Source organism: Monodelphis domestica, chromosome 2, assembly GCF_027887165.1.
Source record: "Monodelphis domestica isolate mMonDom1 chromosome 2, mMonDom1.pri, whole genome shotgun sequence".
In the NCBI taxonomy this organism is placed as follows: domain Eukaryota; kingdom Metazoa; phylum Chordata; class Mammalia; order Didelphimorphia; family Didelphidae; genus Monodelphis; species Monodelphis domestica.
This window is the reverse complement of record NC_077228.1, coordinates 72,301,012-72,327,949: the sequence shown is the minus strand read 5'-3', so window position 1 is coordinate 72,327,949 and position 26,938 is coordinate 72,301,012. Positions and strand designations below refer to the sequence as shown.

At 37.3% G+C, this 26,938-nt stretch overlaps 1 protein-coding gene across 1 annotated transcript in view; it reads right to left on the bottom strand.

Moving 5' to 3' along the window:
• The window catches only part of PAPPA2 (pappalysin 2), a 451,060-nt gene that overhangs the window by 74,607 nt on the left and 349,515 nt on the right, over positions 1–26,938 (bottom strand). Inside the window, exons 18-20 of the mRNA XM_001373611.4 lie at positions 14,666–14,834; positions 12,262–12,394; positions 10,298–10,407 (exon numbers count right to left, since the gene is read on the bottom strand). Coding sequence (XP_001373648.2) covers positions 10,298–10,407; positions 12,262–12,394; positions 14,666–14,834 — 412 coding nt within the window. The remainder of the gene's footprint in view (positions 1–10,297; positions 10,408–12,261; positions 12,395–14,665; positions 14,835–26,938) is intronic.

Genomic DNA, 26,938 nt, shown 5'->3' with positions numbered 1-26,938 from the left:
TGACCATTTACCATTTGGGGGAATGGCTCTTATTCTTTTATATTTAACAAATTTCTCTAGAATTTTTAAATATGAGACCTCTATCTGAGATGTCAATAATTTTTTCCCTAACTTACTACCTTCCTTCTTGACTACATCAGTTTTATTTGTACAAAACCTTTTCAATTTAATTCATTCAGAATTTTCCATTTTACATCTCACAATGTTTTCTATTTCTTATTTATTCATAAATTCTTCTCCTATTCATAATTTTCATAGGTAATGTGTTTTCTATTCTTCTAACTTCTGAAACTTCTAAATGGCAAAACTGGAGGAGATGTGGAAAAACAGGAACATTTGAAATTGTGAACTGATCCAACTATTTAAAAATATTTTCCCCCATTAAATGTAAAATAATTTTAAAATTCAATTTTAAAGTTTTGAGTTCCAAATTATTTCCTTTCTTTTCCTCCCTCCTTTCTCTACCTTCCCTCCCCTTCCTTGAGTCAGTAAGCAAAATGATTTATATTTTACACATATAATCATTTAAATATTTTTATATTAGTCATTTTGTGGAATAAGAACAGGAGAAAGAGGAGGAAAAGGAAGAAGATAAATAAGAGGAGGAGGAAGAAAAGGAAGATGAGGAAGAAAAAGAAGAGGAAAAAGAAGGAGGAGGAGGAGGAGAAGGAGAAGGAGAAGAAGAAGAAGGAGGAGGAGGAGGAGGAGAAGAAGGAGAAGGAGAAGAAGAAGAAGAAGAAGAAGAAGAAGAAGAAGAAGAAGAAGAAGAAGAAGAAGAAGAAGAAGAAGAAGAAGAAGAAGAAGAAGAAGAAGAAGAAGAAGAAGAAGAAGAAGAAGGAGGAGGAGGAGGAGGAGGAGGAGGAGGAGGAGGAGGAGGAGGAGGAGGAGGAGGAGGAGGAGGAGGAGGAGGAGGAGGAGGAGGAGGAGGAGGAGGAGGAGGAGGAGGAGGAGGAGGAGGAGGAGGAGGAGGAGGAGGAGGAGGAGGAGGAGAAGAAGAAGAAGGAGGAGAAGGAGAAGAAGAAGAAGAAGAAGAAGAAGAAGAAGAAGAAGAAGAAGAAGAAGAAGAAGAAGAAGAAGAAGAAGAAGAAGAAGAAGAAGAAGAAGAAGAAGAAGAAGAAGAAGAAGAAGACTCCATCAATTCTTTTTCAGAGGGCAGATGGCATTTTTCTTCATGAGTCTCTGAGATAGTCTTAGGTCACTGCATTGCTGAGAATATCTAGGCCATTCATACTTGTTCATCAAGAATTATTTCTGTCACTGTGTATAGTGTTTTCTTAGTCTGCCCACTTCATTTGGTATCAGTTCATGTAAATCTTTTCAGATGTTTCCAAAATCCTCCTTTGAGTATAGTTCCAAATTAATCTCCAGAATGGTATTCAAAAATTTTGGAGAGAAATCTGGAATTATACTAAAAAATTATATACCATGTGTGTAAATATGTGTGTATATATATGTATATATATATATATATGTATCATGTGTATACCTTTTGACCCAGGAATATCATTATTAGGTGAATTTCTTAAGATGATCTGGGAAAGGAAAAGACCCTTTTTGTTCTAAAATTATTTATAGCAGTTATCTTTGGGGTGGGGAAAAATTGGAAATTGAAGGAATGTCCATCAATGGGAAATGGCTAAATGAGTGATGGCATATGGTTGTAATGGAATGTTGTTGTGCTTTAAGAAATTACAAACAAGTTAATTATGGGAAAAAAAAAACATGGAAAGACCTATAGGAAATTATGAAGAGTGAAATAAGTCAAACCAAGAGAACCATTCTGTATAACAACAAGAAAGAAGGAAGGAAACTTACTGAGTACTTACTCAAGTACTGCACTAAATAATAAGGATATAAAAACAGGAAAATGAAACAACCCCTACTTTTAAGAAATTCATATTAAAATAGGGGAATATATAATATAAAGAATAGTTGGAAAGGATGAGCAGATACCATTAAGAAGTCAATGCAGATGGTATACAAGTAGAACAGATAAAACATTGAGTTATAAGGGAAGTGAGCACTGTTTCTGAGGCTTCTCAAGATATTGGGACACCAGACAAGGACTCATCAATCATTAAGGACTCCTATAAGAGGAGACAAGATCCTTATATGTGAACTGTTTGTATAAGGTGTTTAACATCTCCATGTAAAAACAGACAACCCCAAAGTGCCAAAACTCAATTGGAAAAACAGAGATAAATTGATCTGTTCTCTAGGGATTGGGCTGAAAGAGATTATAATGAAGAAATAACCTTTGATCATAATATATTAATGATATTATTGCAACATTGTGTTAGCTATATGACTTTTTGTAAGCCATGCCTATAACAATGGCTTTCCCTTAAATGGAAGCTACAGATGATTTGCTTCAGAAAATTCGAAGAGAAGAGAAACAATAAGTGAATTTTAATCTCAGACTCATTAATCTCTCTCTTCTCTCTCCCCATTCATAAGATATATACTTATCTTTTTAATTAAAGGATAATTAACCTGTACCAAAAACCTTTTGTAGGATTAGAAGCAAATAGGAGCTCAGAAAGGAGGTGAATACTTCTTAATAAGTACTTCAGAAGTTAATTTGTTCAAGTCCCTATAGATACTGACCCTAATATGATACTGATGGTGATGATGATGATGATAACAATAATACAGAAATGACAAATAATAGAAGAAATAATATTATTTTATGTTTTTGTCTTCTGTAACTTCCTTGTAGTCAAAAGAACTACTGAGAAGCCTGAGAGAAGACTGGAGAAGGGGAGGTAATCTTTCTGTGGTATTTACAAAGAACAAAGGCATTTGAATTAATTTTTGATTTACAATACTGGACTTACATTTAGGCCATCAATCGATATGGTTTGAATTAACAACAAAGATATCAAAGTAGGAAATGCTCAATGGTCATCTCCTAAAATTTTCTCTTCCTTACACTTTAAAGCTATTATATCTATTATTAATTACTTTCTTTCAATATAGAAGAGTAAAGTAACATAGTAATGCTAATACACACAATTCTGTCAAGCTCCTTTTAGTCTGTACTGTAGGAAATAAGTGAATGCTCATATGTTACAGTTTATCTTACATGAAGAAAAATGGCATATGTTCATAACAATGAAAATGTGAAGAAAAATAAATATGGGCAATTGATCACAATAACAAATACTGACAAACCTATTTCCATTATTCTTTTCCTTTATAAGCTTTTATCATAGGATTCAAGTGCTGAAAGCAATACCAGAGATCAACACCCTTCTTTTAAAGATGAGGCCAGAAAATGAATAACACTTTTCAAGAAAATGTTAGTCTATAAAAATAATATCTAAAAGTTATAAAACAGAAGCAAGGAATAATACTATCTCTTATAGATGTGTATATGAGAGATTTGGGGGGAATAGATTAGCAGGGAGAAATGACAATAATGAAACAAAAAAATTATTTCCTAGGTAATTAATAGGCTTATCTTCAACAAACTGCTCATCAAAAATTATAATGCATAGCATATTTCCTGTATGTTTCATTTGAAAATCAGATATAAGAAGAATGGTCACATTCTCAGACTCTTGTTTAGTTATGCCCATTAAGAATTCTTGATCCTAGACTAGGAATAGATCAACACCTCACACCCTACACCAAGATAAATTCAAAATGGGTGAGTGACTTAAACATAAAGAAGGAAACCATAAGTAAATTGGGTAAACACAGAATAGTATACATGTCAGACCTTTGGGAGGGGAAAGGCTTTAAAACCAAGCAAGATATAGAAAGAATCACAAAATGTAAAATAAATAATTTTGACTACATCAAACTAAAAAGCTTTTGTACAAACAAAACCAATATAACTAAAATCAGAAGGGAAACAACAAATTGGGAAAAAATCTTCATAGAAACCTCTGACAAAGGTTTAATTACTCATATTTATAATGAGCTAAATCAATTGTACAAAAAATCAAGCCATTCTCCAATTGATAAATGGGCAAGGGAAATGGATAGGCAGTTCTCAGATAAAGAAATCAAAACTATCAACAAGCACATGAAGAAGTGTTCTACATCTCTTATAATCAGAGAGATGCAAATCAAAACAACTCTGAGGTATCACCTCACACCTAGCAGATTGGCTAACATAACCGCAAAGGAAAGTAATGAATGCTGGAGGGGATGTGGCAATGTAGGGACATTAATTCATTGCTGGTGGAGTTGTGAATTGATCCAACCATTCTGGAGGGCAATTTGGAACTATGCCCAAAGGGCGACAAAAGAATATCTACCCTTTGACCCAGCCATAGCACTGCTGGGTCTGTACCCCAAAGAGATAATGGACAAAAAGACTTGTACAAAAATATTCATAGCTGCGCTCTTTGTGGTGGCCCAAAACTGGAAAACGAGGGGATGCCCATCAATTGGGGAATGGCTGAACAAACTGTGGTATATGTTGGTGATGGAGTACTATTGTGCTAAAAGGAATAATAAAGTGGAGAAGTTCCATGGAGACTGGAACAACCTCCAGGAAGTGATGCAGAGCGAGAGGAGCAGAACCAGGAGAACATTGTACACAGAGACTAATACACTGTGGTATAATCGAACGTAATGGACTTCTCCATTAGTGGCGGTGTAATGTCCCTGAACAACTTGCAGGGATCCAGGAGAAAAAAACACCATTCATAAGCAAAGGATAAACTATGGGAGTGGAAACACCGAGGAAAAGCAACTGCCAGAATACAGCGGTTGAGGGGACATGACAGAGGAGAGACTCTAAATGAACACTCTAATGCAAATACTATCAACAAAGCAATGGGTTCAAATCAAGAAAACATCTAATGCCCAGTGGACTTACGCGTCGGCTATGGGGGGTGGGGGGGAGGAAAAGAAAATGATCTATGTCTTTAACGAATAATGCTTGGAAATGATCAAATAAAATATATTTAAAAAAAAAAAAAGAATTCTTGATCCTGGCCTACTAGAAATCTTATCCAATCCAATGCAATAATGAGAGTACCCATAATGACCTACTTTCATCTGACATTAGAAATAACTGTTAGTAAAAAAAAAGTGAGGAGGGAAGAGAGGGAATGAACTAAAATTTATGGGATTTTCCCTAGATTTTTAACATGAATGGCAGATATTAGTGCTTATGTGATTTCTGTTCTGATTTATAAATCCCTGAAACAAGTCTTGTGTCATAATGTTTGTAGATGGACAGAGTGATCCTAATCTGACTTTTTTCTTTTCTTTTTTAAATGAATGAAACATGCCTCATGCCTCATCTCCAGGGACTACAATCTTTCAGGGACTTCATGGAAACAGCCTACCCAGCATTTCCTTTACCAACATAGCCTAGTAAGGCAACACCATGCCCTTTCTCTGGTATGTGTAAACCTTAAAATTTCACAGACTTATGAATGTTAAAAATTTTACTCCACATTAAGGAATCCTCCATTCCCTACTTGAAATAATTCCCTACCAGATTGTGAGAACTCTACTTGAATGTGAAAACTCCTTGCTATGGATGTATCCCTACTCCACCCCTACTTAAGACTGCTTTAGGACAGAAAACTCCTTGCTAAACAATGAAAGTACTTGAAAACCATACTTATAAAGGAAAGGAGCTCTTTGAGCCATGCCTGTTTTTGGAATTGATACAATGGGATGCTAGGTGCCTATAAAGGTGGGGCAACTTGTAAACTACTTAGACCTAAAAGGCGAAAACTTACTCAGAGGTTTTCTCTTAATGAAATTAGTCGACACAGCAGCATTTTTTTTTACTTACTAAAGAGATTAATCTACTCAGCTGTGAATTCAAAATGGACTGTCTTTTGGAAAACATCTACAGTGATTGGTAGATGGAAGAACTTAGGGGAGGTGACATAGGAGATTTTGCCCTTAAAAATAAGAGCTCAGAGAAGAGCTGGAGGTCATTCTGAAACATTCAGATGGAGTAGGGAGCTGGTGAAAGCAGCTGAGATGATGCTGGCCTGGTGTCACTAGAATCCTTGCTTAGACAGACCTTGTGGTGAGTGTTAAAAGATTGACTAACTGATTTCTCTCTCTCTCTTAAGACTTAGGTCTTGACCATGTTGGCTTAAGGCCCTTCATACTTATTTCCTTTCTTTTTCTCTTTCTCTCTTTTCTTTAATTCCACATTTGTATTAATTAAAATCTCTATAAAACCCAGTTGACTTGCTTTTTTGAATAATTGGGAATATTTCCCTGATGACCACCTTATATTTGATTTAAAACCAAGACACTGTAGTGAAACATATTTTCTGTGGTCAAATTTACTCACCCTCTCTTATATCTATCACAATTTATATCTTCCACCATTTTAACTCACTACAGTTTATGGGCTTCACTATTTTAAATCTCACATATGTGACTAACATCACTACTTTCAACCTAAGCAAGAATTGTTGTTCATGTGTTTCGATCATGTCTGATGTTGTATTACCCCATTTGGGGTCTTCTTGTTAAAGACACTGGAATGGTTTGCCATTTCTTTCTCCAGCTCATTTTACAGATGAAGAACTGAGGCCAACAGGGTTAAGTGACTTAAATAGGGATCGCATAACTAGAAAGCATCTGAGGCCAGATTTGCACTCAGATCTTCCTATCTCCAGGTCAAGCTCTATCTACTGTGCCACCTAGGTGACTATAGGTTGTCAGATCTCTGATCAGTTTAAAATTATTAACTTTTCAATACTTCCTAAAACTTATTCTTTCTCTTGTTTTCTGTTCTTTCTTTTCTCTCTGTATTTTTTAAAACATTTCTTCTTCTATCATCCTTTGTCTGTCTTCCCTGTGATGTATCTCTTTCTTCTGTCTCTTTTCATTGTAACCTTCCTCATTCAATTTTCCTCTTTCTACTATTTATATATCTAACAAGAGCCTTTTCTTGATCCATCCAAGTATGTGTGCTGACTCAGCAACTGGACATATCAGAGATGATGACTTGCTTGTCTGCTTCTAATCATGTGGAGGAATAGACTTGAAATAGCTTAGTACCTTGGAATGATGGGATTGGCCACAGAGCTAAAAGAACTGATGAATGATCCTTTGCTCTTAACCCATTCCATGACAGTGTGTGGGTAGGGGTGAAGCTTTAGGTAAAAGGAGAGAGGGCTTCCATTCATCACTCTTTTCCTTTGGCCATCCAAGGAGCATTATGGAATTCAAACATTTCCAGTAAGAGGCTGATGATGGGCTTATAAACATTCTTAAATGGCAACCAATATGGTATATGAAAACCATTCTTATATGGCAGCTAGAGTAAGAAGACTTCTCTAAATGAGCCTCTACCTGATTCACCAGCTGTCATTTACACATTGTGTTTCTTTCCTGAGTAAGTGACTAAGACTCAGTCTCTATGTAGATGTGACCAGGCTTGGAAGAAACCTTGCAGATTCAAGAGTTTTAGAGGTCCTCGGTCCATTGGATTAAGCTGACTTATGGCAAAGGGAATTTTCTCTTAGAAAAAGATGACCATAGATAAGAGAAGCCCTCATTTGAGGAAGACAATGTGGAACCAATAGTTCTACACACTGTTTTATGTTCTAAAAAGGTTTAACTGGTAATTTTCTAACAGATTATAACAGTAGATACATCACAATATTGAATTATAATAATTAAAATAAATATTTCTACCCATATATATATTTTTAATAAAGTCTACTGGAAAGATAGACAATGTACCTACAAGTAACCTGACCACATGGTGGCCTGCCAGTCTCTTCCTCATTCCCCCTCACCTGCCTGCACTGTCTCTTCTCCTCATGATTCTCCTGATTTCTCTCATCATTCTCCCCGCATTGTCCCCCAAACCTTAACTTTTATTGATGTACAGAATGTACACCAATGAAACCCTGGCGCAACTGGTATGTCAGGAAGGTTTGATGGACAGGTAAAGTTACTCAGGAAGGGGAGGGGATAAGCTTCCTTGACACAGCATCTTGTTTGAATCTACTTTCTCAATGTGTGTTGTACTTTTAAGTATTTAGCATAAAGTATAAAATATTATAAAATAAAATATTAGAATAAAGCATCTGTCCCATATAGAATTCCATTAACACTGAAAATCTTATTTGTAATTTATATATTTTGTATATTTATTTATGCTGTTTTCATATATATTTTATATTACATAAATGTATGAATATTATATATCATATGTATTTTTATTTATTTATATTATGTTATACCCCAAATCCTAAACTATAAGAAATCTGTGTCTAGTGTGCTCGGTTGGGGATTAGCAGATTGAAGAACATGTGAAAAGATGCTACTCTCCTTAAAAATCAGATTTCACCAGGACTAAAAACAGTTGGATCACATGCCTCAGTCCAAGGCAATGGGGCTTTTTAGAAAGAGGGAGTAGACACAATGCCACAGTCCCAGGAGGCTAACAGTGTTTCCTTAATGATGCATATCAATTTATTTTCCCTTTGTATTAAGAAAGTCTTCCTCTTGTAAATCTTGAAATTTCTCAGACTTGTGAATGTTAAAAATTTCTCCATCGGGGAATTCTCAATTGGAACAGTTCCCTACTGGGAACATTCCCCATTTTGACTGTGAGAACTCGCCAGGATCAGAAATGGGAGGACCTCTGCTCCACCCATACTTAAGACTGCTTTAGGGAAAAAAACTCCTTGCTAAACAATGAGGGTACTTGGGCCCATACTTATAGTGAGGCAAAATGTTCTTTAAGCCATGCCTATTTTTAGAAGTAATACAAAGGGGTGCTAAGTACCTATCAAAGGTCAGGCAACTTGTAAACTTGCCAGGAGCAAAGAGGTGAAAACTTATTCAGAAGTTTTTCTGGTTCAAACATACTAAGGGATTAGTTGACCCAGCAGTAATGGGCTGTACTTTAGAAAACACCTACTGTGATTGGTAGATGGAAGAACTTAGGGGAGGTGACATAGGAGAAAAACCCCTATATAAGAAAAAAATCCTTTTGAGGAAGAGCTCTTATGAAAAATCCTTTTGGAGAATCCTTTTGGACAAGCTTTTGAGGAGAGGCTCTTGAGAAGGAAATCTCTTGGAGGACAATCTCTAAGGAGGTCTCGCTGGAGCTCCTCTGAGGGGACTCTGTCCCTCTGGAGGCTCTTGAGAGAGGCCTTTTGAAACAGTCTCTGGCTGGATCTCTCTTTGAGGAGGACTCTGGCTGGAACTCTCTCTGGTGAAGTCAGCTGAGATGGAGCTGGCCTGATGTCACTAGAATCCTTGCTTAGACAGACCTTGTGGTGGGTGATAAAAGACTGACTGACTGATTTCTCTCTCTTAAGACTCAGGTCTAGGCCATGTTGGCTTAAGGCCCTTCATACTTATTCCTTTCTTACTCTTTCTCTTTTTCTTTAATTCTGCATTGTATTATTAATTAAAATCTCTTTAAAACCCAGTTGACTTGGGTATATTCATGATTGGGAATATATTCCCTGGCGACCACCTTATATTTGATTAAAAAACCAAGACACTGTAGTGAAACATATTTTCTGCAGTCACAAATTTACTCACCCACTCTTATATCTACTATAATTTATATCTTCCACCATTTTACTCACTACAGTTTACAACCTCAACCATTTTAATTATAACTCTCTCTTCTCTTTTCTGTTATCTTCAATTTAAATTTGGAAGAGGGGCCAGCTGGGTAGCTCAGTGGATTGAGAGCCAGGCCTAGACACGGAAGGTCCTAGGTTCAAATTTGACCTCAGACACTTCCTAGCTTTGTGACCCTGGGCCAGTCACTTAACCACCATTGCCTAGTCCTTACCACTCTTCTGCCTTGGAACCAATAGACAGTATTGATTCCAAGACAGAAAGTAAGGGTTTAAAAAAAAAGTTGGAAGAAACATTGAGCCATCAAGTCCAGTCTCTTCATTTTATAAAGAAGTGACTTTTCTAGGGTTATCCAGATACTAGATATCTGAGGCAGAATTCAAACTCAAGTCTTCCCTATTGCAAGTCTTCTATCCATTGAACTTTCTTTTGTCCTCCATTAGAACTAAAACCTTCCACATAAAGGCTATCACTGCTCATTATTTCATTTCAAAATCCTCTGAAGATCTCTCAGTTTCAGATTTCTTTAAAATTCTGCAGGTTTTTGATAATATATGTATGGACCCCATCTCTGAGTGTGAGGAAGGAAGGAGATTGTTTAGATTTTATAATTTTGTAAAACATAAGTTGAAAATTATTTTATGTGTAATTGGGAAAATAAAATATCTTTGAATTAAAAAAATTCTACAGGCTTTGAAAGAATTTGGCATGTTCATTCCTAAATAATAACAAAAACTCTGCTTACCTGTATCTTGGTAGGTTCCATCCAATGTTCCATGGTGTCAGTAGTGATGTTTTCAGGCAGCATAACTGGATCACTAGGGGGGATTATACAGGATGGTATACACATGGCACCTGGGGGAAAAGTAATGCACAATACACTATCAGGTAATTCACACTATGCCCCCAAATTTCCTCCAATCTCATACCTGTTTTGCATCTTGGAAGCAATGACTTCTAGTTTTGCAAGAACACTTCCAAGTCAAAATTTAGTGAAATATGTCTTTGATACATATGTCAACCCTATGGGCCACCACATTTTCATATTCATAGGAACTCCTAGAGGTCAAAAGCATCAATCATTTTATTTTCATCTAGCAGCTGCTGCCTTTGAATTCCACTGGTTGGAATGAAGTTAGTGACCCAGAGATCTGGGATCACAAGAAACCTGAATAAAACTGCTGAAGCCTCCAGTTGCATACATAGAATAGCTTTTTGGCAGCAACCAAGAAACCTGTGAGCTTTAAGAAGGAAGATGGACAGAGGAGGTGTGGAAGGGGATGACTCCAAGAAAGAAAGAGATGAGGAACTCAAAATGAGTTAGACTCAAAAAAAAGAAAGAAAAAGAAACTCCATGGTACTTGCTGGTGCCTGGGTTCCAGTGCTTTTCTTTTTTATTAATTTAATTTTAGTTTTTTTCCATATTACATATAATACAATTTTTAACAATTAGTTTCTGACATTTTGTAATTCATGTTATCTTCCTCCATCTTCCCCAAGATGCCAATTAACATATTATAGGATGAATGCATTTCTTTTCTAAAATTCTATGCAATGATAAATCAGATTCTTTGAGGGTTGTCCCATTTTTCTGTTTAGAGGGATTTATAGTCTCCTATGATTCTAGATCCATATTTGCAATTTATTCAACCCAAAAGAGCTGCATGGCTACTATATGTTCTCCTAGAATTAAATCAGTATAATATTTTTGTAAAGCACTTAAGAGACTGTAAGAATTTGTAGACTATAGGTATAAGAGAGCCACCCCAAGTAGTCTGAGAACTGTGGTCTGATTATCATTGTTCTAAAATTGTCATTAGACAATGTCCCTTCTTTTGCAGCATTCCTATGCACATAGCCATCCACCATCACGGGGAAGAGGCTAACTTGAAAGTTATGGCCCCAAAGCCAGAGGACCCTGAAATACTTTCCGTAAACCAGAGCTTAGAAAATACATTGCACATGTGAGGTGCTTAATTAATACTAACTCAGAATTTCTGCACAGCCTAATGATTTAGTAGAGAATAGAACGGTTTCTACAGATTGCCTCTTGGCCTAGTAGAATCTCAATGTGTTTCCCAAAGACTTCATCCCTTTGCTAAAGGGTCCAGTTGCAGCCAACATGTTTCTGACTCAAGGCCATCTGGGCTTTCCAACATCTCTATAAATCAGACTTGGCTGAACAAGACTTTAATTGCAATGACTCGAATAAGAGGTTGCCCACAGGCTCCAACCCTCAATCTCCTGAAGAGAAAGACAGCTGAAGAGGAGCACAAGAGTTGTTTTATCAAACAGTCCCTCCAAGAACTCTCTGCTCCAGTAACCATGGCAGAAAGCATGGAGGAACACTTTTAATAGGCATTATCAACTGTGTCTGCTTTCTCTTGTCACTGGAAACACAAATCCTTACTCAGAAGCCACTGTCAGCCACGTGGCTCAAGTTTGGTAACATGACCAGACATGATGCAAAATTCCAAGGAGCCCAAACAACTTTATGTGTGTGCAGAAGAATAAAAAGAAAACAATTTCATCATAAATTTCTTTTTTACTGAAGCGGCTAAGAATCATCATGCCTTTCAATCAAATCCTTGGGGAAAGCAGCTGATCTTATCCCAGACTCAGCCAGCCCTAATAAAAGAGTAAAAAAAACAACTTTTATTATTATTTTTAAGGCAGAATTTTTAAGGCAGCATTTCTTCCCATCCTTACCAATTCCATATCCCTGTTCACACTTGTACTCCACAAAATTGAGCTCTGGAGGTGGTGGACATTCCCCCTGAAGGTTATCACATAACTTGAACTCTTCTGTCCATAATCCTTCTTTAGTGCAAGTTATGGGCATCTGGAAGGCAAAAAGATACCAAAGATTTGTATTATTAAAAACTCTTCACACACACATATACCAATTCCAAATTTAATTTGATGAATTCATTGAGAATGAGGAAAGGAGTGGACAGATTAAGTGGCTGCAAGTAACTCAGACAAAGTACCAGTTCATCTGACTATTTATAAAAACTGTGATAAATCTTTATCTTTCCTATGTGAAAGGAATAGGTGCAAGCCCATTTTTACCTTGAAATTTAATTATAATTGCAGGCTTCTTTTGAATAGGGATATGAGAACACTCATATTTTCACACATAGTAAACTCTCAATAAATGCATTATTCATTCATTCATCACAAAGCTGTCATAGGTAAAGAGAGTGACTCCTGCTTTTATTTATTCATTCATTTTCTCAACAAGTGATTATCAAGTTTCTATCAAGTACAAGACATTGTGCGAGACTCTGGGGGTAGAAAACTAAAAAGAAATATTTCCTGCCCTCTAGGATCTTATATGCTACTGAGGGAAAATTTAGTACTAAGATAAATCAATAAACAAATAAATAAAATATATAATAATGAGGAGGGAGACACCAAGGATTTTTTTGGTATTGATCCATCCACATTAACCTGATCTCCCCTGTAACCAATAGCACACATCTGCAAAATTGGCTCAATGGCTTAGGCCATGAAGTCTACTTCTTGCCATTTTTCTGCTCTTTCATCTTAAAATGAGTCTCTCATCTCTCCCTGCTTGCATAGTCTCACACACAGCATGACCTCTGATCTGGCCAAATCTATCTCCTTTTTTATCCTGATAAATGTTGGCCAAGTCTCTCTTCCTGGCTGCTACCTCTACAGAATCAACAACTGGATGGAGAGCATGGATCTCTCAGCCCTGAAAGGGGCAGCATTTCAGAATTGCACCTAGCCCCAGCTACCTCACTCATTCTGGCAACCTGGCAGCCCTAAATGGGCTATTTCTGCCTTGCTGGTCTCTGGTGACCTGACATATTCTCTTCATTTGTATTCTGTGGGGTTCACTCTGAAGAGACTGAGAGCTCTGGGTACTGAGGGTGGGGAGGATCTGGACCAAGAAAGAAGTAGTGCTTTTTACTTTTTCCAGCTAGCCGACATCGTTCCCCCCTTTCCCCCACCTAAGTGTTCAGTACTTCAAGAGTTTCTAAAATAAAACTGACTTCAACCATACAGGCGTGATAAGACTGTGATTTTTGCCTTCTGAATCTTTGGGCCAAATTGTTGGAAGGGAAACACCACACTTTTAGCTCTGCTGTGGGACTTGTTTGCTTGATTATTCAGACTTATTTTATGCAGAAAAATATATAATACATATACATAAATAGATGTGCATTTGTTTTTTTTTAATTTTGAAAATGTTATTTAATTAATTAATTTAGAATATTATTCCATGGGTACAAGATCCATGTTCTTTCCCTCCCATCTCTCCCCTGTAGCCAACGAGCAATTCCACTGGGTTTTGCATGTGTCCTTGATCAAAACTTATTTCCATATTATAGATAGTTGCTCTAGGGTTATTGTTTACCATCTACATCCCCAATCATATCCTCATCAACCCATGTAATCAAGAGATGTGCATTTGTATATGTATATACATGCAAGTGTATATGTTTATATACACAAATATAAATACAGACATATAGAGAGAGCAATTAGGTGATAGTGGATAGAGTGCTGGATCTGAAGTTAGAAAGACTTCTCTTCCTGAGTTCAAATCTGACCTAAGACACTTATCAGCTGGGTGACTTTGGGCAAGGTACTTAACCCTGTTTGCCTCAGTTTCCTCATCTATAAAATAAGCTGGAGAAGAAAATGGCAAAGCACTCCAGATCTTTGCTAAGAAAACCCTCGAATGGGATCATGAATAGTCAGACACAACTGGAAAAAGGTTGCACAACACAAAGATACTACATGTGTGTGCATATAGATATATGAGTCCTTAGTCATGCAGGGTAAGTCTTCATGATACTTCAGATAGAAGCACCACCACTACTCCAACTCCTTTTGTTGCTATCCATTTGAAATAGTTTAGATACTCAATGAATCAAAGAACTAAATTTACTAAGTTGTCACAAAAATGACAACTTCTGCTTTGGCTTGTCTGAAAACTTAACACATAATTTTAGTAAACCATATCCCCAAAGTTAAACATTCTGCCAATCCTCCAGAGAACTTCTCCTCCATATTTTCATTGCCCAAAATGGTTTGGACATGGCCTTACCCTAAATGAAATCCAAGTGGTTTTCCTTACCCTTTGACTGACCAGGTTACAGTTGAGCACACACTGGCTACCAAGCTTGAAGCCATTGGTACAGGTATACATGCCTTCAAAGATAGGAGATGGGGATTCACATACTACTGGAATGCAGCTACCTTGCTCCCAATTTCCACTCTCCAGGCATTGTATCTTCAGAAGCTTGCTGGAAAGACACAAAACAACACCCACAGTCACACTGTTGCTGAAGCGTCCTGTGGAAAGATTCTACTTATTTACATGAGGACAACAAACTCAGAGTAGGTGGAACCTTAAAATCATGACATATTAGCAAAAAAAAAGGTGATAAGCTCTAAGATCTTATTACCTGAACTTTCCCTGAATTTTATGTTCCAACTAAAAGCTACCATAGTAATCCAATGACTATGAGAATAATGATGATAGCCCAGTAAAAATGCAAGCTTATTGAAAGCAGAGACCTTTTTTATCATTTTAAAAATATACTTCCTTGCACAATATCATATAATTGTTGCTTAATAAATACCATTTAATTTGTTGATTGATGAGGCAACCTGGTATAGTAGATGAAATTTGGAATTTGGAATTCTTCCACCTGGGTTCAAATCCTGGCTCAGTCAGTAAATTGCTTGAACTCTCTGAGTATGTTCCCTCATCTGACCTCAAAGAAATTTGGATCAGATGATATTTAGTGATTTATTTGACATGATAAATATTTTGTATAACTGTGCTTCTATAGTCAAAACACAATGATCCTTTTTCCTTCCTTCCTTCCTTCCTTCCTTCCTTCCTTCCTTCCTTCCTTCCTTCCTTCCTTCCTTCCTTCCTTCTTACCTGACTGCCCGCTTTCTCAGGGAGTACAAGGAAGTTAGAGCAGAAAACAATTAATGTGTCATCACTGAAAAAAATTTTTTTAAATACACCAATTGGCACTTTCCTAATATGTAAAATGTCATTGATTGTCATTTCTCACCACCTTATACATTTTTTTGAAAGCTTAAAATTAAGCAACTGTCTTAAATACAAAAATACTATCAAAAGAAGCCTAGTGAACCACTTCAGTAATTCCTGTTCTGCCACCACTAAAAGGAATCAGGTGACCCAGTGACATTGATTGAGTTTGCATAGAATAAAGTGACAATAATAATCTAGGTTTAGAGAACTGGAAATACATATAGTTGTGTATATACCTATATAATTCTATTTATATATGTAATTATATATATAGAGAGATGTATATATCTATATACCATCAATCTGTCTGTCTGTCTGTCTGTCTTTCTCCCCATCCTTAAGCTAGGAATGTATTTGAGGATCCTAAGAAGGCACAGAAGTGTTTTCTATTCCAATGTTGTAGCCTAGGTTCTCAAAATTGGTTCATACTCATTTTATTTATAACTGAGCATTGTTCTTTCTTTAACTGTTTCCTACTCAGAATACTCTGCTCATACTCTGAGTGGATTCTGTCCCATCATTTCCAAATTTACATCACTTTTCTATAGGAAGTATATACTCTCATTGCTGGTGACAGAAGGTCAGAACTTGGAAAAAATTCTTCTAGAACAGTATGGTTATAAAAGAATACCTTTCTTATCAAGACTGCTCTCTTGACTTCATAAGGTGCTATTATCTGAAAGAATTTGAAACTTATAATCATGAAGCAGTAGGTTTCTCAGACCTGAGTTCAAGATCTCAGACACTTACTAACTGGCAATCCTAAGCAAGTCACTTAACCAGTGACCCACTGCAAGTTTCCAGGTTTTAACACAACCTTTACATGAGAGAACAAGTTCTATCTCCTGCATGGACCACTTAGTCATAATAATTGTTCACATTTTAAGGCATTTTATAATTTCCAAAGTTCTTTCCCCACAACAAACCAATGAGAAAGAAACTGAAGTATTATTGTCTCCATTTTATGGATGAGGATACTTATAGTCACTCAATCAATCTTCAGTCAACAAGTATTTATTGATGATGCACCAAACATAGGAGGTGACACTGCAGAGATACAAATGAAAGTGTCTGTCTTCAAAGGTCAATCGGAGAAAGCAACATGTAGATGCATAAGGCTTTACACCATAAATCTAAACTATTTTTTGAAAGAGGAACCCAGTTGCATCTGGGGAGATCAAGAAAAGCTTCAAGTAAAAGCTATTACTTGAGTAGAGTTTTGAAGGCAGCCTGAGATTCCAAAAGGCAGCTATAAGATAGTTCATTTAAGGATGAATGAGTAAGTCTGTGTAGATTTGAGAGATGCACTATAGTTGGTGAGAAACAGTAAGAAAGTCACTTTGGCTAAACTATGGAGTAGGGGAAGGAGAATGAAAAATAATAAGATTTGCAAGGGACATTGGACCAGGTGATAAAAGGCATGAAATCTAAAACAGGAAAGTTTCTCTTTGATCCTAAAGTCAACAGGGAGCTTTTTTTTGGAATTTGGTATTCAGGGGAGTAACATATCTACTAACCCACTTTAGGAAAATCAATTTGGATTAGATGGGAAGAAACTTGGGGCAGAAAGATAAATAAGAAGGTAATAGCCAAGGTGATAGAGGATAAGGGAAAGAATTAGGGTAGTGGCCATGTGACTAGAGGAAGAGGAGAGATGTGAGGAATATTGTGGAGGTAATGATAAGATTTGGCCACTGATTAGACACATAGAATGAGGAGTGGGGGACCAAAAGGATAGTGGTACTCTTAAATGTAAGAGAGACATTTGGAATAATAGATTAGATTCAAGGGGAAAGATAATGGATCTGTTTTGAACATTCGGGACACCCAGGACATTCTGTTTTAAATATCCAGTGGGTACTCAAGAGAAAGATTGAGCTCATGACATAAATTTGGGGATCATTTGCACAGAGATGATAACTAAACTGATGGGAGCCAAAGAAGTTACTAAGCAAGAATCAACAAAAGAAGACTCAGTATAGAACCTTGGGCCATGCCCACAATGCTCTTCTAACATCAACTGGTCCTTCACCATAAAGAAGGAAACAAGCATTTATATAGTGTCTATTAAGTGCCAAACATATTACAAAGTTTTTTTTTTACAAATATTATCTTATTTGACTATCACTATTCTTTGAGGTAAATACCATTATTATTTTCAGGAGAAAATAAGCCCACAAAGGTCAAGTGACTTGTTAGGGTAATACAGCTGCTAAGTACCTGAGGCTGAATTTGAACTCATTTTATCCTGACTCTATAACAAGCAATATTTTTACCTATTCTTAATAGAATTTCAATCCCTTTCTCTAAAGAAATGGATTCTAAACTCTTCTCCTTTCAGGAAATCTCCCACATTATTCTGTGCCACCCTTGCCATTATATGCCTCTAAATACTTTACTGAGAACAGAGAGACCATTCATTGGGTGCCTTTCCCCATTCTCAGTTTCTCAAAGCCCCTTGAAACCATTCTCATTCTCTCCTTCTTTATTACAATATCAATGAAGAAGCTGCCCTTCTCTTTGCCTACATCAACTCTATCAATTGTGATTCAATTGATTAAAAAATATCAATCTTGGCTTCCTTCTGCATCAGACTGATATTTTAATCACTAGATGAAGGATCCTTTACCTTTTTTTGTCAGGATCGATGAAGTTCATGGGCCCCTTTTTGTACTATTTTTAAATAAACATATAAAAGGATTACAAAGGAATCCAATTATATTCAAATATTTTACACATATGTGCTATGTAATTTATCTGTTTATTCACTTCCATTTTTGTGTTTATTTATTTATTCTTTCTTTCCCTCATTTGTTTGTAGTTCATGAATCTCAGGTTAAGAACCCTTGTCTTTGATGAGGGTTTGGCAAACTCCTTCAGATTAAGCATCTTGCTTTTGTATGACCTTGTAAGTTTAAAAATTGTTTGTTTTTAAGCCCTTATGTTCTGACTTCGTATCCATTTAAAGACAGAATAGCAGCAAGGTCTAGGCAACTGGAGTCAAATGTCTTGTCCAGGATTTCCTAACACAGTTAGGAAAATTCTGAGGTCACATTTGAACCCAGGTCCTCCCAACTCCAGCCTGGAGGTCTATCCACTCTGTTTCCTAGCAGCCTAGCTAAAAAGAGTTTTTATCTTTTAAAATAAAGAATATAAAAAATTCTTTTTTAGCTCAAGTGACTGCCCTAAATGAGTAATTTTTCAAAAGCACAGAGAATTTCTTAAGAACATAATCTTACCTAGGGTCACACAGCCAGTAAGTGACCAAGCAATGAATTAAATTGCCTCCTGGATTCTCTCCACTGTACCACACTTTCTTTTTCATTGTATATTCCCAACATCCCATTGAGGTGAGGACAGTATAAAATCTCATTTTGATGACAGAAAAACTTAAATAAGTGACTTATGCAAGGCCACACAGCAAGGAACTAGCTGGCTAAGGCCTTGAAGAGGAATCCAAGTCTTTGGAATCTCAGAGTAACACCTCATCCATTAGTCCTTTCTGCTTCCTTACACTCATAGAAATAAACTGTATGGTGAAGAAATCTGGAGCAATGCTGTTCCTCCAATCTTGAAGGCCAAGGAACTAGCTGCCTAAAACAGGCAAAATAGGACGACAGCTTTGGCCAGAAAACTGACTATCAAAGTGGCATCGAGGGGAACTGGAGGAGGATAGGTAATTATTTTCCTTTTAGCATCTCCAAATAAATGAGCACTGCCTCCAAAGCAGAAGGTGCAGTTTCCTGCTGCCAACCCTTGCAATGTTAACCTAGGGGCTAAAAATACAACTATTCCCTTTTACATCTTTGCCAGAAATAAAGTTCTTGTAGTCAAAATTCTGCTGAAATGTTGTTTGCTGAAGGTTAAGGAAGATGGGAGCTTACTGAAAACAGTTCTTCCATCTCCCCATCACTATTTCAGAGCTGGCAAAAGAGGAAAGTGCATTTTTGGTTGGACCAGAACATAAGTGGGACCTTTAAGAGTCACCCAGAACAATAATATAATCCTGGGTGCATTTCTTTGAATGGGGAGTACATCAGAGGTTACCTGTGGTTAAGCTTCCATCTTGGCTAATTTCAGAACTGATTTATTTAAAAAAAGTTATACGTAAGCAACTTTCCCTTTCTTACTACTTTTGTTTTAAGATTCTCCAAGTGCTTTCATTCAAATGCTTGTTATATCCCCAAAAAGTAGAACTAGAGATGAGAGCTAATTCACTGATTAATTTTAGAAATGAAGAAACTAAAGCAAGTGAATTTATCATTCAGTGGATTTCTCAAGATCTTACATCTGGTCAGTGATTGGCTAGAATTAAAAATTAGAACTCTGACCTCCCAGGCTCAGACTTTTTTCACTCAATCTAAACTGCAGTTCCCTAGGCCTATCTTACCAAAGTGACTTACTCGGGCTTCCTAGTCAAGTCAAACCAAGAAGCATATAGATAGATAGATAGATAGATGGATGGATAGATATATGGATGGATAGATAGATAGATAGATGGATGGATAGATGGATAGATAGATAGATGATAGATAGATAGATGGATAGATGGATAGAGATAGATAGATAGATAGATAGATAGATAGATAGATAGATAGATAGATAGATAGATAGATGGATGGATGGATAGATAGATAGATAGATAGATAGATAGATAGAGATAGATAGATGGATGGATGGATGGATGGATGGATGGATAGATAAATAGATAGACAGAGGGATTGATAGATAGATATATAGATACATAGATACATAGATAGAGGGATGGATATATGGATAGATAGATACATAGATAGAGGGATAGATACATAGATACATAGAAACATAGATAGATACATAGAGGGATAGATGGATAGAGTTATATATAGTAGATAGATAGATACATAGAGGGATAGATAGATGGATAGATAGAGGAATAGATAGATAGATAGACAGACAGATAGAGAGATAGATACATAGATACATAGATAGAGGGATAGATAGATTGATACATAGAAACATAGATAGATACATAGAGGGATAGATGGATAGAGTTATATATAGTAGATAGATAGATAGATACATAGAGGGATAGATAGATGGATAGATAGAGGGATGGATAGATAGATAGATAGATAGATAGATAGATAGATAGATAGAGGAATAGATAGATAGATAGATAGGCCCATAGATAGATAGGCAGACAGAGGAATAGTTAGAGGGATAGATAGATATACACTAACAAAAATATTATTATATAATACATATAACATTATTTTATAATATCTAATACATGGGATATTGTTATGCAACACATATATATCTATATTATAATATATTTTTATCACATACTATTATTATATGATAATATGTTTTAATATAATATTACATAAGTATTATGGTTACTATTAAGTGCTTCCTATGTTCTAGATAAAGTTACTGCCTTGTTAGGTATAAAGTTTAGACCTATTCCTACCACAAAGGCCTAAACTTTTTACCTAAACTCCTGATCCCTAGGGCCAAAGGGTGCTATCTAACTTTTCCAGATTTCTATACCAGTTAGCTTTATTTTAAGTGGGACCCTACAGATGTAAACACTCTATAATCTAGCATGATGTAAATGGGAATGACACGACTTTTTTTAGGGGTGAGGAACATCATCCATAGAAATTAAGTGGTAAAAGTTATAAAACAAGATAATGTGGTAGAGAGGAGTGAGTCAGAATACATAGATTCAAAACCTTCTTTTATTAACTCCCTATGTGACCTTGGGAAAAAAATAATTTAATCTCTCTGGACCTCATTTTCCACACATGCCATATGAGGAGGCTGGACTAGGCAATCTATGATTGCTTTATCCCATGATATTGAAATAGTCATGCTTTGAAACTCTTGGAAAATACAGTAAATTTCCTCTCTAAGCCCATATATCCAGGGCAAATTTTCTAGCCTAATTAATAGAATTTTGCCAGAAAATACTTGATTATGTAATATTATATATGATATATACATGTACTATTATGTATTATATATTATATATGTACTACTATATCATATATTATAATATTTATTATTATACATTATATAATTACTACTATTATATTCATTCTATGTTGGTGATTAGGACTATAACATGAAGCATGAAAGTGTTAGATAGAATCTTTTTGCCCTAGTGATCAAAAGTTTAGGTAAAAATTTAGAGCCATAACAAGATATTTTTCCCCTCAGTGAAAAGAGTTGGACATGGATGAAAACAGGTGGAAGCTTAGGGAACAGTCTTTCAGCTAGCAGCAAGTATGGTACCAGACACCATACCAATCTATGAGGATACAAAAAACAGCAAAAAAAAAATGGATTTGAGAACAGGTACATTTTGAGTCAGAAGAAGGGATGGAAGTGATGAATGGAACCAGGAGAAGGGTGCCATAGTAACAAAACCAGAGGGATCAGCTGTACCAGACTAGGCAAAGAACCTCAGGATCCTTGATTAAACCATGGTTAATTGTATCTTTACAGCCTTGGGATTTCAGGCTAAAGAATGAGGAAAGCCCAATGAGTGCTACTAGAGAATGAATGACCAGTCTGAAAAGACCAAGGTTGAACACAGGTGAGTGTGATGAAGAGAGTTAAAAAGAAATTACATCGTGAATGATGAGGGTTAAAAAAAAAAAGACTTTGCAGATCCTCTAAGAATATTGACAAGGTCATGGAATAATTCCAATGCCCCCTTAAGATACCTTTAGTTTTTATCTTTCCAGATAGCAATAGAAATAAACCAAGATTTTTTTTTCTACAAAGGTTTCTACAAAAAAAAAAAATCTACAAATGGATTTTTCTCCAGTCTATTGCATTTTCTTGTTCTTTGTCTGTTGTCATGATCCTGTAGATTCTGGGATCTTGGCAGGGTAACACTCCAAACTACCTGAACCATTTGGAGATTTAGAACTGAGAAGTCAATGGGATAATAAGTTCTCATTGTCACTTGGAAGCAGAAAACAGCTGGTCAGGAGGAATCACAGAACACAAATGCATTTATCCACCTGGGAATGAACCTAACTGACCACTGTATGTCACTGTTGCTCTTTCAAAAAGCATATTTGAGCCCCCTTTCCTCACAGTCCCAAAAAAGATAATATGGAAATTCTCCAATCAGTTATCAGAAGTGTTGGGAAGCCCAGAAAAGAGGAAAAAGCTTGACTATTTGTCCAGATACTCCCTACAGATCCAGAGACCCCAGGGAATATTCACTTGCTCTGATGTGATCTGGACAGGCCAGACTGCTGCTCCCTCTGACCATCTTGTCCTGGAAGAATGTCAGAAATAAACGTGGCCCAAAGCAAGAGATTTTCATGCAAATTTTGGCTGATCCCCAGCTGTATGCTAGGGGGCATATTTGAGAGATTCTGCAAAGGTGGAATCAACAGGTCATGCCAACCTATTGGCTATGGGGGAAGTGAGAGATAGTGAGGAATCCAGTGTGACTCCAAAGTGATGTCCTGTCTTCCCTTCTGCAATTTAAGAGATGAAGCTGACCTCCTTCTAGAGGCAGGGAAGGCCTCAGTAATTAAAGGCAGGCCAGTGCTTCGCACATCCTGGCTATTTCTCTCTTTTTCATTCCCCCTTGCACACACATGCACACACACACACACACACATACACACACACACACACACACACACACACGTGCACGCACACACACACAGGGTTAGATATTGGCCTTCCACAAACATTCCCCTATATCCCAGAAGATAATTTAATACTTCAGATTTTTGTTTAAGCCAGAATTCCCTGTTAGACAGTAACAAATGGGTTTGTCCTAACCTGACCCTAATGCCAGAAAGAATAGAGACAAGGAGACATCAAAATATTTGCTCACCAACCTGGGGGATCAATTAGCCAGAAGCACAAGACAAAGCAAGTTGAAAAATGGAGAAAAGAAGGAAATTTTCAAGGGAGGGGGCATAAAAAACCCCAGCACCCTTGGGTTAAGTTAACTTCACTGTGTAACATACAAGCTTTCACTCCTTTCAGAACCTCAAGAATGATATTTATTTAGGATTAATAGAAGAATCAGGAGCCAAAATAAAATTCAAAAGGGGAAAAATGTTTAAAAATAAGATACTTAATAGCCAGGGTTTGAAGGCCATGGGGAAGACTTATGAGGTCGACAAGAATTGTGTTTGATGTGAAGGCATGAATGCCAATCTCTCAAGCTCTCTGAAGCAGGCAGCGGGAAGCTGGCCTGCTCCCAGGTGCGTATTCGAGTGGCCAAGGCTTGGAGCAGAAGATCAGTTGCTTGAGTGCCAAGAGAGACTGTAATAAATTAGCCTACAGCTCACATTATCTGACAATGGCAGGAGAGTTGAGGATTCCAAGGCTAAACTACGAGCATATTTTCTGTAAATGACAATAAAGGGAGCCTAGTAGAGGGAGGGAGGGAAGAGAGGCACTAACACTGCATCTCCTCCCTGCACAGATACACATATGAGCACATATGGATCGCTCTACGTGCCACATTCAGTATCTATAATTACATTTGTCAAAGCCCAGAAACAGGATTCACCTCAATGAGTTCAATAGCTAAGCCTTTTCAATCGATCAGGAAGCACTTATTAGGTGTTAGGTGCTGGGGATTCAAAAATGATGTAAATGGGTCGGGTCTCAGAGCCCCTAATAGTCCAGCTCAGCGAGGCAAGATGGACAAATAGGGAATATAAATTGGGTCTAGGGAAATCCCAGATAAGGAAAACCCCTCGAGGAATGCAGGCTAGCACCTCCCTTATAATTTATGGTCTTAGAGAGTTGCTCAGAGCATGGAGAACTTAAATGATACTGTATGTCCATGATATATCACAGGCAGGACTTTTAACTAGGTCTTCCTAGCCTTCTAACCATTATACCAAGTCAGCCAATCAATAAGCATTTATTAAGACTGAAGAGTCAAAAAGATAGTCCCTGCCCTTAAGGAACTCACAACCCAATGGAGGAGATACAAGGCAAAACATAAATGTACCAACCAGCCATATACAAAAGAGTTAACATAGGAAGGCACTAAAATTCAGAGGGTTATCAGAGAAGGGAGGATTTCAGCTGGGACTTGAAGCCAGGAGGCAGAGATGAGGAGGAACGAGGAACACAGGAGAGAATACCTGGAGCATCTTCTTTCTAGAAAAACCAGGAGGCTGGTGTCACTGGATCAGAGGACTTGATGGGGAGTAAGTAAGGTATTAGAATACCTTAGGCAGGAAAAAGGCAGCTTGTGTAGGCTTTGAATCCCAAACAGAGCATTTTGTATTTGATCCTGGAGGCAACTGGGGGCCATTGGGGTTTACTGAATAGAAAGATGACATGACTGAATTTTCACTTAAGAAAAATCCCTTTGGTGATCGAATGAAGGATGGAGTGTAGTGAAGAGAGATTTGCAGTAGTTAGAACCACCAGCATCCTATTGCAATAGTTCAAGTCTGAGGTAATGAGGTTCTATACAATGGTGGTGCCAGAGAAGATGATGACTCATATTCAAAAGATATTGAAAAGTCGAAATCATCAGACCTTAGCAACAGATTGGACTAAGAGAGATAATGAAGAGTCAAAGATGACCTCTAGGTCCCAAGCCTGGGGAACTGGGAGGATGATGGATGGAAGGGGATGTTTAAAGAGGGAAATAATGAACTAGGTTTTAGACATGTTGAACTTAAGTAATCAACCAGACATTCAGCCCAAAAGGTCTGAAAGGCAATTGGAAGTACAAGATTAGAAGTTAGAAGAGATGGTGGGAAAGGATTGGTAGATTTGAGAATCCTCAGCATAGAGATGGTAATTATACCCATGAGAGCTGAGATCATCAAGTGAAGTAGCATAGAAGGAGATGAAGGAGGCCCAGGACAGAATCCTCCAAGGCAGCTACGGATGAGGATCCAGCAAAGAAGATAGGAGGAGTCTAATAGGAGGAGAACCAAGAGAAAAACATGTCCTAAAAGACAGAAAAAAAAGAATCTTAAGGAAGAGAGAATGCTCAGCAGTGTCAAAAGCTGCAAGGAGGTCAAGAAGAAGGAGAATTAAGAAAAGGCCAGTGAATTTCACTGGTAACTTTGGAGAGGAGTGAAATAATTAGGTCAGAAGTCACACTGTAAAGGGTAAGAAGAGAATGGGAGGAGAGGGTATGGGCATCTTACTATACTTTTTTTTTTGCCAGAAAGATTATCCATAAAAGGAAGAAGAGATATAGGACAATAGTTAGAAAGGATGTGGGAGGTCCTAGGTTCAAATCTGGCCTCAGACACTTCCCAGCTGTGTGACCCTGGGCAAGTCACTTGACCCCCATTGCCTACCCTTACCACTCTTCTGCCTTGGAGCCAATACACAGTATTGACTCCAAGACGGAAGGTAAGGGTTTTTTTTTAAAAAAAAAAAAAAGAAAGGATGGAAAGGGTTGTTGTTGTTTTTCAGGATTTGGGAGATATGAGTAACTTGCCTAAAGTAAATAGAGATTGAAAATAAGTGACAGAATGGGAAAAGGAAAGGGAAGGGAAGGGGAAGGGAAGGGAAGGGAAGGGAAGGGAAGGGAAGGGAAGGGGAAGGGAAGGGAAGGGAAGGGAAGGGGAGGGAAGGGGAAGGGGAGGGAGATTCTGTCTAGTTCTGTCTTCTAGGCTTGCACTAAAGTTTGAGAAGACTGAAGCAGCCTCAAAGTCTATGTAATGTTTGGTGTGTGCCCCCATCCTTTCACTCCCAGACTAGCTTGTCCTCATTTGCCCATTGCTTGTTTTCTAAAGTATTTCCAACTCCATCCTGCTGACTATTTCATTTCCATCTCATTTCCCCCACATCCACCTTTCTTCCTCTTTCATGGTCTACTTGAATCCACTGTAGCACTTGAACCACTTGGCCAGAAGAAGTTAGAACCAGGGGGAGCAGATAGTTGGGGTCTGAGATGGAAAAGGGAAGAGAAGTTTTAGGGTTTTTTTTAATGAACTTTTTTTTTTTTGATGTGTGTCTGTCTGTTTTATAGGCAAGTAAAATGTATTTTTTTGCTTCTGGTGGCTGATCCTGGGCAACTCCCACCTTGAATACCAGCTCTAGTCTGCCAGCTTCAATGTTGTTTTTCTGAGGCACAGTCAAGGGAAACCAGGTACTGAAAAGAATGTAGTGAATATAGCTCTGACCAAACAGGCAAACAGCTAGAGGAGTACTCCCAATCATACATTAGCTGAAGAGATCTTCAAGGCTCTGACCAGTGTGAAAGAATCTTGAATTGACTGTAGTGTCCTGATATCTAGGATCAAATATAAAATCCCCTGCTTGGCATTGAAAGCCCCTCACAATCAGACCCTTTCTTACTTTTCTAGTGTTGTTATAATA